Raw genomic sequence first — 17,814 nt, 5'->3', positions numbered from 1 at the left:
TTAGTTATAAAGTTATAAGTTCATTTATTTATTACATTAATACTACTAGCATTACATATATTCTACTAACATTCTATACAAGTAATTAAATAAAGTATAAGTATTGAAAAGTTCTTCAGTCAAGGCAATATCAGCGATGGAGGCATCATCAGCTGGTTCTGGTGTCGGAGGTACAGCCTCAGGTGTGAAGCAGCCCCTCCTGTTCTCTTCATGGTCCAGCCTTTTATAGACTATCTGACCACTTGATGTCATCTTCTTGGGAATTCCCCTCATATGTCTATATATAGAGGCCTCTCCTCTTTGTTCTGGACTCTTCTCCTCTCTGCGGTGTTCTGGCCCACCTGCTCTTCTGATCAAGACATCCTTCAACGGTAAGATTGCTTTTCTTTCTAATACAGATTAGTTCCTTTCTAACCTACTAACATGTTACTAACAAATGTATTATAATAGCAGTTGTTTTTCATTCTTTAATAAGTGACCAATACATGCAATAAAGGCATTACAATACCAGTTGTCTGTCATTCTTTAGTAAGTAATTAATATATACTTTAATAAAGGCGTTACAATACCAGTTGTCTGTCATTCTTTAATGGTTAATATATGCTTTAATAAAGATATTACAATACCGGTTGTCTTTCATTCTTCAGTGGTTAATATATATATATGCTATTGGGCTCTTTTTCTTTCTACATTCTTTTGATGTGATCACATCTTTTTGTTTACATGAACAGATATCAATCTTTTTGTTTACATGAACAGATATCAATCTTTTTGTTTACATGAACAGATATCAACCTTTTTGTTTACATGAACAGATATCAAATAAACAGTTATCAAATAAACAGCTATCATATAAACAGCTATCATATAAATAGCTATCATTTAAACAGTTATCATATAAACAGTTATCATATAAACAGCTATCATATAAACAGTTATCAAACATTTTGTTTCACTGTTTACCCATAAACAAGTTATCTATATATCTCTCATAACAGCTGTACCTCATAAACAGCTAACTTCTGTTTATCTTCAAATCTCAGTTGTGTTGTTGTTATTATTACTCATAAATCACTTATTTCAATAAATGTTTTTTCTCTTAAATCACAGTTGTGTTGTCATTATTATTCTTTATAAGCAGAAGAGGTTCAAGTAGCCTAGAAAAGTTGCATTTCACATTGAAGCAGGGTGTGGCTCATATCAACAAGAGACATTTGAATTCTGATAAGTCTCAAATCTCAAGTTCCACCACTCAACATATGTAACGTTACTTGTACTGCTGGTGTGTTGTTTAATACAGATTTATGTGTACGATTGTAAAATGATTTTGCCATTAAACATATTTACTCATATTTGGAAATTATAGGCTACACTTCATATAAAAAAATGGCTTTTAATGCATTAGTCATAATGAAATAAAGTCCAATAAATTAAGGTTTTTGATGAAAACCCTCCAGGATTTTTCTCCATATAGTGGACTTCAATGGAGCCCAAACAGTTGAAGGTCAAAATTACAGTTTCAGTGCAGTTTTAAAGCATTCTACATGATCCCAGACGAGAAATAAGGGTCTTATCTAGAGAAACCATCACTTGTTTTCTAAAAATAAATAAATAAATATATAAATTATAAAAGTTTTAACAATAAATGCTCATCTTGAACTAGATTTCTTCTTCTTCTTAATTTGAATTCCAAATTTATTTGAAGAAAGAAAGACATGAACTTCTTGGATGACATGTTGGTGAGTAAATTATCAGGAAAAATTTATTTGAAAGTGAACTAATCCTTTAAAATGTGTCAAATTCAACAATTTGGAGGTGTTGCATTGGGGTCCCCACATCTATGGGATTGAACCATATAAATTCTTAAAATGACAAATATTTCAAAAGAAAAGTTTATTCAGAATGAGAATCTAGAGGATATAGAAATATCTTTTATACTTTTAGATTTACAGGCATGAGAACCTTGGAAAAACAATATTTATGGCACTGGCACAGATATGTTCCATTCAATTTAGCTGATAGAAAAAATGCTACATTTCAAGTTTCAACATTATTTGTTCTTCAGACATTCCTCTTGTTGTATCAGATGATCCAAAAAAAAAAAAAAATATATATGATGTGAACTCTCCTGATAAATCCATTGGACAAAACATAATTGTACCATTTGAACTCAAAATTGACATGAGTGATCTAATTGTGCAAGGTTTTATAAAAGGAGCAGGACAAATCATCAAAGAAAGATGCCAAGAAGAAGAGAAGGAAAAAGGATGAATGCCACAACCAGAAGAAACCCATCTCAAAAGGATGGGAGATTAATTAGACAGCAAGAAAGATGAAATAAAAGATTAATGGAAATTGTGAGAGAAATAATTAATGTCAAGAAGTATGAGATGCAACTGTTCCACAGAAGAGCGTCAGCACTGCCCACAATTAAAATTAGATGTGTAAAGATGTAGATTAGCAGACATACTGTTGCTTCTGTGAAATTAGGCATGACGGCAAGCAACACCCTATTGCTATAAGTAAAATTAGAAGTGTGTATGCAGCCAGGGACACGTATCATGTGCTTTGCAATGAAATTATAATTTTCTTTCTAATATTATCAGTCTTGTAAGACAAAGTGATATTGAAAAGCCAAGGTTCAAGAGCCCAACAAAATCAAACAATTTTCACCACAATGGTGACTTCAAACAAATCCATTATTTTCAATTAACATCTGTAAGAAACCCCCCATCGGCCCAAAAACGGAATCCGACGGCCTGGGCGAAGGTTAATGCGTGTATGCCTTTTCAGCACCTCTGAATGTTCACTTAATTTCACTAATTTAATCTGACTCCAATTTCAAATGATTATGACTCTTAGATTGTGTTTCCAATTAGAAATTAATCATTAGTTATCCATTAATTTAGATATTTGATGATTCTGGATATCCCATATTTCAATTGTTCAGTCATTAAAGACCCGATGCCGCACAGAGATACTCGCCCCGGATTGCGATAACTCACGGTCATATCTTCGTCAGAGGGTGTAATAAGTTGGCTAATACCTTTAGTCGGTTGCCTACTGCTCACTTGAACAAAAGTGTATTTTAATTTAGCCACTTCCATACATCTTGCTAAATCAGTGGTAAACAGAAATCAAAAGGTCTTCAGATGAAGTGCCTACTGCTCCTTCATTCATGCGCCTTCAGTTAACACCTACACACTTTAACACCTATTTGCCACCTGTTTGCCACCTGATGTCACCTGTTGGAGTTTGGGTTCCTTGCCGCTGTCACCTTTGGCTTGCTTAGTTGGGGACACTTGACATTTGACTTGACATTTGATATTCAACAGTATTCTTGACATTTATTCAACAGTGCTTTGATCTGCCTGCATTGATACTATTATTTAAAATTATATACCAGTTATCAATGTAAAGCTGCTTTGACACAATCTGCATTGTAAAAAGCGCTATATAAATAAAGGTGACTTGACTTGACTTGACTTCAGTTTGTTTTACCCTGCGCACAGATTTATGGTAGCATTAGCCTCCCATTATTTACTGGTAATAATGATATCAGGAGAATCCAGAGTAAATCAAATATAACATTTTATTTGTCAAGTAAAAATGTGTCATGCCAATTACATTACATTTGGACAATTAGAAGCCAATTCAGAAATAATAAATGCATAACATCAATTACACAAAAACTGCATATACACACAGTGATGTGTGTATGGCATCTCTGTATGGGGGAACTTATATACAGACCAGAACAAAAGGGTTATACATTTTTACTACACCAACACCTGTTTTGGGAGAGAGGAGTGGGTTTTCACAAAAGGCACCACCCAAAAAGAGGACAGAATTCTCCTTAGTTTTCAATTTTCTTCATAATACCAGTGACTGCTGTGAAATTGAGACCATTTTACCAATCGCACTGAGACATTTAAAATGATACCAAACATAAAAAGGGAAAAACAATAGATACACAAGTTACATTATACGTTTTGAAGAACTTTCAGTGACTTGAGTCAGGGGGATGGGAAGGTGTGTTTGTGTGTGTGTGTGTGTGGGTGTGGGTGTGTGTGTGTGGGTGTGGGTGTGTGTGTGTGTTCTTGTTTATATTACATCGTGGGGACCAAATGGCCCCACAATGTAATAAAAACCTGAGATCACCTACATTGTGGGATCCAGCCAGCGGTCCCCACGAGGGAAATGGATTAATAAACATACTAAAAGATGTTTTTTTGAAAATGTAAAAATGCAGAATGTTTCCTGTGATGGTTAGGTTTAGGGATAGGGGTAGGGTAGGGGGATAGGAAGTACGGTTTGTACAGTATAAAAACCATTACGCCTATGGAGAGACCCCACTAAGATAGGTGTACTTGTTTTTGTGAAATATCAGGACACAAATGTGTATAATGACATGGGTATGACATAGGTATTACAAAAAGAGGTGAAATATGAGGACATTCAGCATGTCCCCACTTTTCAAAAGGCTTATAAATCATACAGAATGAGTTTTTGTGACAAAGTAAAAGTGTGCACAGTTTCCTGTGAGGGTTAGGTTTAGGGATAGGGGTAGTGTAGGGGGATAGAAAATACGGTTTGTACAGTATAAAAACCATTACGCCTATGGAATGTCCCCACATTTCACAAAAACAAGTATGTGTGCGCCTGTTTGTGTGTGTGTGTGTGTGTGTGTGTGGAGGGGGGGTTGTGTCCCGTAGATGTGAAGGCAAGGTGTTGTCCTATGCTATTCTCTCCAGATGAGTTTTATTGCTCTATTACAGGATGCTTGATCTCAGTTTTTGTCTGAGCAGGTCTTACACATCTAAACCTCTAATAATTCTAAATGAGAACTTCTTAAGACATATGACAGAATTAAATCAAACTTTTATCCTCATTTGTAGTTTTTGTGTTTCTTTTTTTCTGTTCTTGTTGTTAGTCTTTAAAAAAAACAAGAGAGGATTGTGTCAGGCCCTTTAAAAGGTCTTTATTGTCACTGAATATCAAGAGTTTTGTACTTCCAAAGGTACAAAACAGAATAAATGATAAACAACAGAAATAGAAAGATGGACATAAATGACTAATTAAACAGAATACAATGCTATACATTGTTCTCCCTGAAAAACCCCAAATACAATCACTATTTATTGATTAACTCAAATTTTATATGTTTAATTTGTCAAGTCAAGTCAAATTTATTTATATAGCGCTTTTACAATTGGTAATTGTTTCAAAGCAGCTTTACATATTAGAAGCACAGAAAAAAGGGAAGTGGTTAAAAATAAGCTGTACAAACAAGCATGGTAATATGTAACATATACAAGATGGTGCTACATTAATTTGTCAATTGTTAATGTGTATTGTCAAAAGTTATATGTGTATGGTTCCATTTACCTGGAAATCAAAAAAACATTTGAAACTATGTAAAATGTAAAATATTACTGGTTGATTCAGATCTGATATTTTTACTCATAATATCTGAGTACACATTTTATAAAAAAAAAAAACTTGTTTAGAGTATATGATTGCTGTTCAGATGTCATTTGGATTAGATTATAAAGATTGGGTCTACATAAAGTAGAAACCCAGAGCATCAAGTTCATCTCCACTTCTCCCTTTAATGCCGTGCAATCTCCCTGATCCAACATTTAAACTCACAGGCTCACCAAGTTCACTGCATTTGAGAGACATAGTTTTTCTTTCACCATTACTTTTTTCAACCACAAATTCCAGACCCCCAAGTCTGCTATGATCTATATTTGGCCACAGTGTTGCAGTGATGATTGTATCAGTGTTGTCAAAGATAAATTCTTTTTTTTTATTTCCTTCACGACGACCAGCTCGAATGATCTGGGAATCCTGGTAACCCACTTCTATTGTTTTCAGTGATTTCACGGATGAGGAAAATAAATATTCTTCCTGTGGCACAAATGTATTTCACGTGAATAACTGAACATAATAATGTGATAAAATATAGGAATCAGATTTTGATAAAATAGAATGAAAACAATCTTCAACCACCCTTACCTCATAGTAAAATATGACGATCTTGTAAAAGCTGTTGGTCAAAGTCGATGTAAAGGAGAATTCACCACCACCTGACCCACCCACAACCACAGGTTCTGCTGTGGAAAGAAATAAGATCCAACAAAAACAAGATCCATTTAGACAGCAGCAGAATAAAAATTTTCAGTCCTTTTAGTTCATAGAAGCATCACAAATCAAATCAATCGCATTTAAAACAGGTTTCTTGAAGACATGGCCACAGTTCTTCTAAATTTAGTCTGTCTCAGTTTCACTGTTCCTTCATGTAATCCCAGAAAGATGCAATGATGGTGAGATCAGATCATACCGGCTGTGTCAGACTCCTTGTGCTTTCAAAAATCTCACTGGATTATTACAATTAATGGCAAAAGGAATGCTTGGAAATGTGAACTGATATTTCCTACTGACACACTACTGCAAAATATATGAAGAACTGGCTTAAAAACATCTATTTTGTGTGAAAATACTAACGTGCCTAAGACTTTTGCACTGCATGTCCAATGCTAATCATCGTCTTATGCAATGGTCATTAAAGGGATAGTTAACCCAAAAAAAGATCTATCCTTTTAATCTGCCAAAACTACAACTTGGAGATCTGTCATTAAAAAAAAAGGTACTGACGATATGATAGCTGATTCTCTATCCTGTATTAACCAGTATGTTTTATTTTGTGGGTGGAAGTGGTATGATCTTGAGTAATTTGTTCATTATATTACAGAATTGTTTCTATGTGTGTGCCCTGGGTCCGTGTCCATATTTCGTCAACTCCATTTCCCACAATTCCCCATCTAGGAACCAATCATGCACTCACACCTGTTTCCTATCAGTGACCCTTTATAAGCTGCACTCACACACACACACATTGCTGAGTATTGTTTCTGTCTCGTTGAGTGTTCTGCCCTGTCTAGTGTCTAGCCTTTGTTTGCATTCCGTTTGTTCCTTGTCCTTGCCTAGCCTTGATTTGAGCATTTAGAAACAATATTTATGAGACAATTGTCAGATTTCAATGGTGATTTCAAATATAAAATTTAATTGAAAGCTTTGGAGAATTTGATGTTTCCTCATTCAAAGAGATAGGAGCTGCACTTGAATGCCCGAGAGACGTTTCTAAGATGGCCGCCGAGTGAAATGACTTGTCTTAAAGGGACTTTGTCATTACATTGTACATGTCTTCTGTAAATATTCTTGAATGTAGTTTTGTCAGCCTAAGGGATATGGGGGGTGAGGCTTCACTTTGTGACTTAATTTGTGCAACACTCGGAAAACCTTTCTCTGTAATATTATATGCAGAAAATGGACACACCTAGACATAACAAGACGTAGTCGTTGGACACACTAACATACTCGCACACAAACAGATGTTTACAGTTTAAAGACACCGATTCCTCAATTGTTAGTCGCTTTGGATTAGAGATGTGCATGGGTACTCCGTGAACTCGGATGTGCGGTGATGACACCTATAGAATGCAGATAGAATGTCAAAATATGGGGGTGAAGTTCCCCATGTATGAGTTTTTGTCTCATATTTACATCATATGATATAGTGAAGCTAGTTATATCACACGCGTAATGTGCGCACTATCACACGAGTGCTGTTTTTGTTCCGAATTGCACAAGTGCAAATGCAACACTGATTTATTAAACAACAGTTAAATAAATAGCTTATTATTGTGTTATTTTAGACACAATATTGTCTGTTTTTGTCTGAATTGAGTGAATAAATGATTCAATGCACCACTCATTAAATGATTAGTTCACTTCTGACTGAAAATTTCCTGATAATTTCCTCACCCCCACGTCATCCAAGATGTTCATGTCTTTCTTTCTTCAGCTGTAAAGAAATGAAGGTTTTTGAGGAAAACATTCCAGGATTTTTCTCCATATAGTGGACTTCACTGGGGTTCAACGGGTTGAAGGTCCAAATGTCAGTTTCAGTGCAGCCTCAAAGAGCTCTACATGATCCCAGGCGAGGAATAAGAGTCTTATCTAGAGAAACCATCAGACAATGATGACTTTAAATTATCGTTTGGGAGAAATTTCTCAGCAAAATTTGATGTGCGATTAATTTGGGATTAATTAGGTTTAATGTAATTGATGTAATTGATTAGATTCTTTTTTTTTTTTTTTTTTTTTTTTAAAAGTCACTTGACAGCCCTAATATAGTTCTTTTATTCTGATTGGTTATTGCAGCATTTTGGGTGGTACCTTCAGGTCTGAAGAGCACAAGTGGAGTTGCATATTCAGACAAGTAAAATGTAAAATGTAATATTACTTTTATACCACATGATTAATCTCATATAGAACAGACTTTAGTTACTGGTGTTCATTCATCAATCCGTGTAACCGATGCAGCTATTCATAATACTGTGTATAAGCTGCTGTGTGAACAGGATTGTTTAAGAGTCACATCTGTTAATTATTCATAAAGATGTGCAGGTGACACTTACCTAAAGGGGAAGTGTTGACAGTATCACTGGCTTCACTCACTCCCACTTTACCAACAGTTCTGTAGCGGATCAGGTAATTCCTTCCAGGTTCCAATCCGGAAAGAGTAAACTCCTTTTTATGTGTTTCTAGAGAAAGCCATGGTTGCTCAGCTCCAGAATCTGCCTGCTTGCATTCCAGTCTGTACCGCACTGTCTCTCCAGTTGAAGACATCGGCAGTTTCAGGGTCACACCTTTGGCTAGGACATTGTACACTATTGGTTGGGGCGGCTTGGTCATGGGCTGGAACTGTGTGTCTGTCAGTTGCCCTTTTTCATACACATAGATAGAGGAGCCGGCAATGGAGGGATTGGAGATGGCAGAAATAATGAAGCGGATTCTCTTTTCACCTTTATTGGCTTCTGCGAACCTCTTGAATTGAGACATGTTCTCTCTCATATTTCTTCTGACATTGGGATCATTGAACCACTTTGTGACAGGTTCCATAGAAAACCAAGTGTAACTCACACTGTGTTCACTGAACCACTCTGAACTAAAATCTGTTCTCCCATCTAGCTCTTTAAACTTGTCAGATTCCAGAAACTCCTTCAGGGTTGAAAGATATGGCTCTTCATACTTAAGATATGTGAAGGTCAAGCTCACCACTGCATCAACATCAGGATCAAATAAGGTGGTAACGAGATCGACAGAGTCTGCAATTTTGATCCCTTCCAGTGACTTGGTGTAAGAACTCAAGATGTGAAGTTCAGACTTTGCATCATCTAACCACTTGTTAAGTTTATCAGCATTGAATGGGGAGCTCCTGTGGATCCTCAGGATTTCTTCCAGAAACATCTCCTCCTTATCTCCTCCTCGAACAGCAGGCAAGGCCCTGCCGACTGCTTTCAGTAGCATTGACTTGTATGTGTTAAATGAGTCCTTAAACAGGTCTAGCCTCCCTTTGATGTCACTGAAAGCATTGACCAGTGTACTTTTGATCAGGTCATTGTATGTCCTCTCTGCTTCTTCTATCACCTCATTTATACCTTCAATTTTGGAAACCAGACGTGTGTTGATTTCTCTCTCCAGCTGAGCTGCTTTACTGTCCAGTAGATGAAGAGGATGGAGCCAAACTTTTATTGGAACCACATTAGTTTTATTGTTCTTTATTAGATTGGGGAGCGTCTTATATGTCTGTATGGCTTCCATGTATGTGGTGGGGTTCTGCTCAAGTAAGAAGTCCCCATAAAATGTGCAGATGGTATTCTCAGCAATTTTCTTGTCATCGTCATTCATATTAACAGATCCTTCTCCCTCAATGGAAAGTCCAACGATGCTCCTGACCACGCCATTCAGTTTACCCTCAATCTCCTGCTTGTTTTCCTCTTCTGAAATCGTCCGATCAAACACCATGACGGCCTGAGCTCCATACAGTACTGCCGTGACCACATGAGTTGCACTTTTCTGATCAAACACCTGAGGGTAGGTGAACCGGCCCAGTTGGCTCATAGTGAGCTGTTCATATCTTGTGGTTTCACTGTAATACATTGTAACTCTGGACTGTCGGTGTGAGGATTTGGTGTCATGCAGGAACTTGCCAGATCCTCCCACATTCACCAGCCCTCCCAAGAAGCTGGCCTTCAGAGAAGCACTTACATCCAGGAGGCTGGACTTACTAGAAAGAGAGTCAGAGCTACTGAACTTCAAATCTGTCAGGGGCTGTGGACGACTGTACAAATTGTTACGTAGTGAGTTCTCATCCCAGAGAGTAACACCTGAAACGAAAAATGAACATATAGATAGTTAACAATATAGTTCAATATTTATGTTTTTTTTAATTAGTTTTTTTTTAGGTAGATACACCACCTGGAATGAAGGAGTCTTCACGGCAGTCGTAAAGCATACCAAGAGACAGAGGTCTTCCAAGGGCCGCAACTTCAATTGGCTCTGATGCCATGGACATAAAAAAGAAAAAAAGGAAAAAAAAAGATAACATTTATAGCACATTTTTCCATCTTAATGACAATAAATACTGTTTAAAGCTGTAGAAATCCATTATAAAAAATATAGCTGCAAACTCATTGAACAACAAAATGCATTGAGTGGAAATACAGGATCAAGCTAACAACCAGTGTTGCCAGATTGGGTGGAAGATTTCCAGCCCAAAAGCTCACCAAAACCTGCCCAAATAATGTGATAGAATTTTATTGCCATGTCAATCAAGGTTGATAAGGTTAATTTTTATCTCCTTAAAACAGAATAACGATGACAAAATACAACAAAAAATAAATCCTCCTCCTAGGAAAACGGATCAAAACAGAGCAAATACATCAAAGAGAATTAGCAAATATGATTTCCAGGTAGAAAGCAGTAAGTGATCAGAATAAGCAGCGAAATTAGCAGGCATCTCGGACACGTTCATGCACACACCATGACAGCCAAAAATGTAAGGTTCTACGTTAGAATGCGGGCTCATTATTGACCGAAGCAGTTCACATGCCCATGATGTGATGTTGACGCAGAAGCCGACCAATAATGAGTCAGAAGCGCTGGATGTAAACAACGCATGAGAATGACGCAGAAGAAGTTATTTGTTTTGTTTTTGCACACAAAAAAAAGTATTCTCGTCTCTTCATAACATTACTGTTTTAACGATTTCTTTAGTACCTTTCTGGATCTTGAAAGTGACAATTTTAATTGATTTCTATTTAAACTCTCAGATTTCACCAAAAAATATCTTAATTTGTGTTCTGAAGATGAACAAAGGTCTTACGGGTGTGAAACGACATGTAAACTAATGACAGAATGTTCATTTTTGGGTGAACTAAGTAAAACCAATATGTGGCCTGTTGCATAAAGCAAACTCAGTTTCAGAGTAGGTTAGAGTTGACCAAACCAAACAAATCCAACTTGGTTTACATCAGCTTCAGCCCTCAGCACATTCACAGCCAACTAAGATGTTAATGACATTCAGTTCATTTACAAGGTGGAGATCTGAAACCATTCATCTTTAAGAGAGGTGTACACATGTTTTTGTGCATACATGTACGTTTTGCTTCTACTTTAGTAATTATTTCTTGTAAAGTACTTTTACTATACTTTTACAAGTACTTTTTTGGTTACTCTACCCATCTCTTGTAAATCAATGAGATTTTATAACATTATAGCAGACAACAAACAATTATACTATATATATATATATATATATATATATATATATATATATATATATATATATATATATATATATATATATAAAACATAATAATTACATAATTATCAGTTGTTGCTCTACATTTGCCAGTAATATGTCTTAGTAAGATCTTTAAATGCAGTTTTATGATCAAAGCTTTCAAACTTATAATACAATACAAAACAAGGATGATTGAGAGATGAACAAGTATAAACCTTCCTCGAAAACCTAACGTAACATTTGATACATTTCAACATGGTTTTTTTTTTTTCTAACAATGATTTATGGATATAAAAATGAAGGAATGACCCTATGCCTAAGATTGATATAGGCTACTACAGCAATCTCAGTTGCTGAATTTGAATGCATAATCGCTGATTTCACGTGCCATTATTGTTTTTCTGTGCATGCAGGTCAGTTCAGGACCATGATAACATCACACTGGAATCTGATATTGGCCACGTTAAAAAAAAAAAAAAAGTGAACTTTCAATCAAAAATGATCTGATTTGTGCAAGCTTTCATTATTATAATTCTGTCTGGTATTGTTCAGGGCTTTTTGTTTAATCCTTTATGGAGATTATGTTATTATTATTATTATTAAAAAATGAAATAAATGAATCAGACAATATTTGAATATTTTCTTTCCTTCTGAGGACATTTAATCACATTCACATTTTGTAACACCATTCACATCTTACCTTGAGTCTTTGTTTTGCTTTGGAGTGTAATGAAACGTCTTGTTCCAGTTTTAGCATTCGCCACAGCTAGGGTTGACCACCATAGATACGTACACAAGTAAATGAAGTTTGGCTGCTTCAGGTACACCGAAAGTGCCACCATCTTAGAACAGTCAGCAAGGAGATCTGTTTGAACGGAAGTCAGAGGAGAAGATGCCTGAGTGTTGTGAATTAGCTGCTTTTGTGTTGAAAATATACAGACATTGATCATAACTGTGATATTTAAAAAAATTAAATATTGATATCATGTTAATACTATATAATAATAGAGAACAACAACATTGCTAAGTTATTAATAATGCATCAATATTTTGAAAAAGACTCCTTTAAAAGGAATGTGATTGTTTAAAATAATCCAGTCGTTTGAGCTGCGTGTGCTGAAGATGAAGGGTGAATGAAAACCGGTAAACTCAAGTACTTTGCTAGCGGGTTAATAAACTAAAACCAAATGCATCCTTTATGAGATTAATCAGGTATATATACACAACATAAAAATAACTTACACCTGCACTAAATGATGCAAATTCACATGTGAACAGTCAAGTCAGCCATGATAAAAAGTTTACTGCCAATACACACACGACACGCTGCTATGAGCAAGATATGCTTCCGCTGCTGTGCAAAGCATACGTGATGTGAATTGCCCAGATCTACACAGGTAGAGCTGGGGAAGGTGGAAGGTTTCTGAATGCGCACCGCAGGCGCTGACCAAATATTTGAAAGTTGAGCAGCGCTATCATTGGCTACTGATACAGCAGGAGCCAATCAGCTGTGACCTATAGATAATGATGTGATTGCAAACAGATTGGATTAAGGATCTATTAACCTGTGCCATCTAGAGTTTCATGACAGAATTTTGAATTACTGTATTTTACAAACTTTCTAATCACTTACAAAGCACTAAATGGTTTAGCTCCCCAGTACCTGAGCGAGCTCTTAGCACAGTATGCGTGGAGGCGTGAATCATCATGAATAATGGTGTGATTCACACATGAGAAAACAAAAGATCTGCATAATGACCTGTAATGACCAGCATAATAATAAGCTCTCTCAGTCAGGTAGGCTGTGAAAAAACCCTCTGTGATCATGCTGATAACCTAGAATATCAAAATCAACCACAGGCAGTAGATTCCCAAAACATCACAGATATGATACAGATATGGCAGCTAAAGGTCGATTGAAGTTTCATTTTAAACCTCTTGTAAGCGGTTATGTATGTCCTATGGATGACTTTGAAATGTATAAGACGATGAGCCAGGTTTTCAGAAGTTAAAATTAGATTAGACCACACCCTCTCCCAGTCGATCAATGAGTCAAAATCTGTTAATTCATGATACCAGTTTTAATAGAAAGAGGCTTTGCAGTGTGTTCATTAAGTTTACCATATATATTAAAGAAACACATGGCCGACTCGAGAGTGCTAATATACAGGTACACTTAATAGGAGAATTTAGGCTATTTACATTCAATGGTAAGATATTCAGAACATGCATTGTGTGCTCGCAATGCCAAGATTGTGTCTAAGTGCAGAGAAACAAAAGCAATGTGAAGTGAAGTGACATGTGGCCAAGTATGGTGACCCATACTATTTAACCCATCCAACTGCACACACACAGCAGTGAACACACACACCGTGATCACACACCCGGAGCAGTGGGCAGCCATTGCTGCGGCACCCGGGGAGCAGTCGGGGGTACGGTGCCTTGCTCAAGGGTCTCACCTCAGCCGTGGTATTGAAGGTGAGGAGAGCGCTGGACATTCACTCCCCTCACCGACAATCCCTGCCGGACCTGAGACTCGAACCCATGACCTTTGGGTTACAAGTCCGACTCTCTATCCATTAGGCCACGACTGCCCCAATGTCATACTGCCAGTGACATGTAAACGTTAGTATGTATCCTAGAGACCAAATTTATTGGCTTTAAAATCATCCAAAAATTTTAATTCTGTCTCCATATACTCACTTTCATGGTGTTCTCGCATGTCAATGTCCGTGTTTACTTCAGTAAAAAAGCCATTGTGTCTCTTCAGAAGGCTTGGATTTAGACCGCTGGATTGATTATTTTTACCATGCCTTTATGATCACTTTTTTTTATCTTTTAAGTTTTAGGGGAATGGACTTTAAATGGAGGGACAGAAATCTTTCAGGTTTCAAAAAAACTATCTTCATTTGTGTTTGGAAGATGAATGAAAATCTTATAGTTTTGAAACAAAATGAGGATGAGAGTGTTTTTTGGGTGAATTATACGTCATAAATACAGTAAGCTGAGTCTTGGATAAAGCTAACTTTAAATCGCATATCATATCATTTATATCTATGATACATATTGTCGCATTTTTATATGGCGATATAACAATGTATCGTTACTCCCCTATTTCCTAATGTTTAGCATCACAAGGAAGGCAGTGCAAAGACTGCATAATGTTTTATAATCCTCAGAGGTGTCTGTATTGTTTTGTTACTGGAGTAATACTGTGTTTTGTCTCTGTCTTATTTACAATGGTGTAGAGGTGGGTGTTGATCTTCTGCTGCATTTGACACTGTTGATCACAACATACTTCTTGACAGGCTGTCATGCGGAGTCCCTCAAGGCTCAATTCTTGGACCGCTCTTGTTCAAAGAACCAAATTGCATATCACAGCTATGCAGATGACACCCAGATTTACCTAGCCCTCTCACCTAACGACTACAGCCCCATTGACTCCCTCCCTGTGCCAATGCATTGATGATTGATGATTGATGATTAAAAACTGGATGTGCCTAAACTTCCTTCAGTTAAAGACGAAACTGAAGTCATTGCGTTTGGAAACAAAGATGAAGTTCTCAAAGTGAACATTTACCTTCACTCAAATATCCTGACTGAAACTCTGATTCTTCCAGATAAAGATATTCTCTGCTTTTATTGATATTCTTATGCATTCCATTTTTAATCTTATGTTGTTTGTTTTCTTTTCATGTAAAATGTTCTATATAAATACACTCGCCTTGCCTAGAAGCGGTCTTTTGTCACACTATGATGTCATACTGAGACAAAATTAGCAGAGAGTCATTTTTGGCCGCTTGGTCTCAATAAAAGCTGTTTTTAGACTAGCAAGAAAGTTTCACCTTCTGGCTTTATTCACCACAGGCTTCATGAAAAAATAACTAGTCATTTCATTAATTCTCCCAATGTTTGAAATTTCCTTATAAATAAGGATGGTTATTTAATTCATTGTTTAAAAAAAATCCAATGTTATGAATAATATCCAATATTACTTCCATCAGTTCCTTTGCAATCTAGTGATGTATTTTAATTTAAATAAAAACTTGTCTATAAATCCCCAGTGATCACATCTGAATTCTGTGAATCGTTTCTTGAGCTCTAGCACATTCACATCACCAGTTCATACTGATTTAAATGATGAATTACCTGGAGTCTCTGTGTGTCTGTGGGAAGTTCAGAGATGAAATCTTCTGGTAAAGTCTTCAGCTGAAGTCTGAAGCTCACTGGATTTTTGTAGTGATATTTATACTCAGAAAAACTTCCCTTTACCCTCATGGACCCAGACTCTGCTTGCCCCAAAGGTGAGATTTGAGGTTAGCACATCACAGCATCGCAGCATTGTGAGCTTACTGTCATTCATGTTTGTGCCAAACATAAACAAACAAAGTTTTGTGGTTTGAAACTGCAAACACCTGGTCTTCTTAGGGGCAAAAGTTTTAGAAGATTAAAGTTCAGCCAAAAATTCAACTTCTGTCATCATTTACTCACCCTCATGTTGTTCTATATAACACATTATCATTGATCACCTTTAACATAAAAATCATGTGTGATGGTCAATGTTTATACAGTGGGCTTCAGAAATATTGGCACCTTTGGTAAAATATAAACTATTAAATAGTTTTTGACACTTCTTCTCTTTGTATTTCATTCAAAATATTCACAAAAATCTAACCTTTAACTGAAGTCAAGTTCATAAAAAATGAATGTGGAAAGGTTTTTTTGTATATTTGTATTTTGTATATAAAATATTTGTTCTAAAATTATTGGTTGGTTGGGTCTTGGGGTCAGAAAGTCTCCAAAACTATGATCAGACCTCGCCTTTATAACCACAATTTGCATGGTAAGGTTGCATTAAAAAAGCCTTCATCTAGGGGTATCACGATATAACGGTATTGACGACAACCACGTTATTCAAAACATGAAATATCAATTTTGCGTAAATTAAGGGTGAGACAATATAGTGGTATTGGCAATAACCGTAATATTTAAAAGGAATATTACACATGTTAAAAGTCAGCATGAAATCAAAATTGACCTTATTTACTTTGTTAGTGCATATTACTAGTCTTATGGTGAACAATTAATCTGTGCAAGTTAATACACAGAAAAAAATTGTTTGTCATGGTAATCTCTAATCAAAACCTGAAAAGTTACTTCCGGTCTGGAATGGCGTTCCTTCTCTAATGACGTCAGTTTGACGGCTTGGGTTGAAAACGCGTAAACCGTTCGTCTGCAATGAGCGAAAGATGGAGAGGAGGAGCGCTAAAGTAAAACTCTGACCTCTATTCAATATTCCGTTTCACTTGGAAATACGTCACAACACTGGAGAAAAGTCGTTTGCAACTTCAGGTTCATGACTTTAATATGACATGTAAAAAATCTAGCAGCAGTACCTAGTTGTTTGCTAGTTGTTTGAAGTCCAAAGGCTTCATGAACTATGTATTTTAATTTGGGTATGACATTTCTTGGATTTGGGCTCCAAATGGGGATGCAAGTTAAAAGGCTAAGGTATTAGTTGTTTTGTCAAAGGGAACCCCTGGTATTAAGACTCGTATGGCTTAATATAACATAAATGATGACTGAAATATGTTGTAGAAAACCCATGGAAGATTTACGTTATTTAAAAGTTCCACATCGTTTTATACATATTTTAGACAACGGGGGGCGGCATTTTGTTTAGGTGCACAGTGCATTCGACGTCAATGACATTGCTTCGGTGAGCTACTGACACTACCCTGCTGCTATTTTTACCGCAACACAACTCTGAATATAATATACAATGCCACATTGTGACATCATTGTGAACAGTGCACAAGCACACCAAATCCTTCTCTGATACGAACCAGAGGATGTTTAATCAAATATATCTTTCCACCTGTAGTCTCTAATAGCCTAACATGGTCCACATTGCAGAAAAACTACCATGTCAAGAACCTTTTGACTAAAATGTTTATTAGTTTCAGTGACAATTGTTCATTCTTATTTAGTTTTTGTTTAATTTTACTCAACAAACTCTGTGTTTAGTCTGTTTATGGGAAAGTTCCAACTTATTATTGTTTCAGAAATGCAAACAATTAAACATACTGAAATTTCAACTTCATTTGTTGGGTTTTATGTTGTTTAATTTAGCTTTAAAAAAATAATTGTAAAAGGAA

The 17,814-nt window shown here is 36.2% G+C and overlaps 1 protein-coding gene across 2 annotated transcripts; it reads right to left on the bottom strand.

The window, feature by feature from the left end:
* Positions 1-5,067: 5,067 nt before the first annotated feature.
* LOC137008102 (cytolytic toxin-alpha-like) lies at positions 5,068-15,864 on the bottom strand. Of its 2 annotated transcripts, none has more exons than XM_067369940.1 (6): positions 15,806-15,864; positions 12,357-12,521; positions 10,330-10,410; positions 8,487-10,238; positions 6,022-6,119; positions 5,068-5,913 (listed from the first exon to the last, which is right to left on the bottom strand). In XM_067369940.1, the coding sequence occupies exons 2-6, from the start codon at positions 12,496-12,498 to the stop codon at positions 5,563-5,565; spliced, it is 2,424 nt and encodes an 807-aa protein (XP_067226041.1). In that variant the 5' UTR covers positions 12,499-12,521; positions 15,806-15,864; the 3' UTR covers positions 5,068-5,562. The 2 variants fall into 2 exon arrangements, with proteins under 2 accessions (XP_067226041.1, XP_067226050.1); XM_067369949.1 differs by having other exon boundaries at positions 6,022-6,116.
* Positions 15,865-17,814: the final 1,950 nt, after the last annotated feature.

The sequence above is a fragment of the Chanodichthys erythropterus genome, chromosome 3, assembly GCF_024489055.1.
Source record: "Chanodichthys erythropterus isolate Z2021 chromosome 3, ASM2448905v1, whole genome shotgun sequence".
Classification (NCBI taxonomy): Eukaryota; Metazoa; Chordata; class Actinopteri; order Cypriniformes; family Xenocyprididae; genus Chanodichthys; species Chanodichthys erythropterus.
Note: the sequence above shows the minus strand (reverse complement) of the source record. Positions and strands in the feature narration are given on the sequence as shown.

Bases quoted from the DNA above. Each gene is read 5' to 3' on its own strand.
- LOC137008102 (XM_067369940.1), bottom strand. From the start codon at position 12,498: ATGGTGGCACTTTCGGTGTACCTGAAGCAGCCAAACTTCATTTACTTG. The intron at 6,120-8,486 runs GTAAGTGTCACC...TTCTTTCCACAG, and splicing joins TGTCAACACTTCCCCTTTAG to CAGAACCTGTGGTTGTGGGT. The intron at 5,914-6,021 runs GTAAGGGTGGTT...TTTGTGCCACAG, and splicing joins TCGTCATATTTTACTATGAG to GAAGAATATTTATTTTCCTC.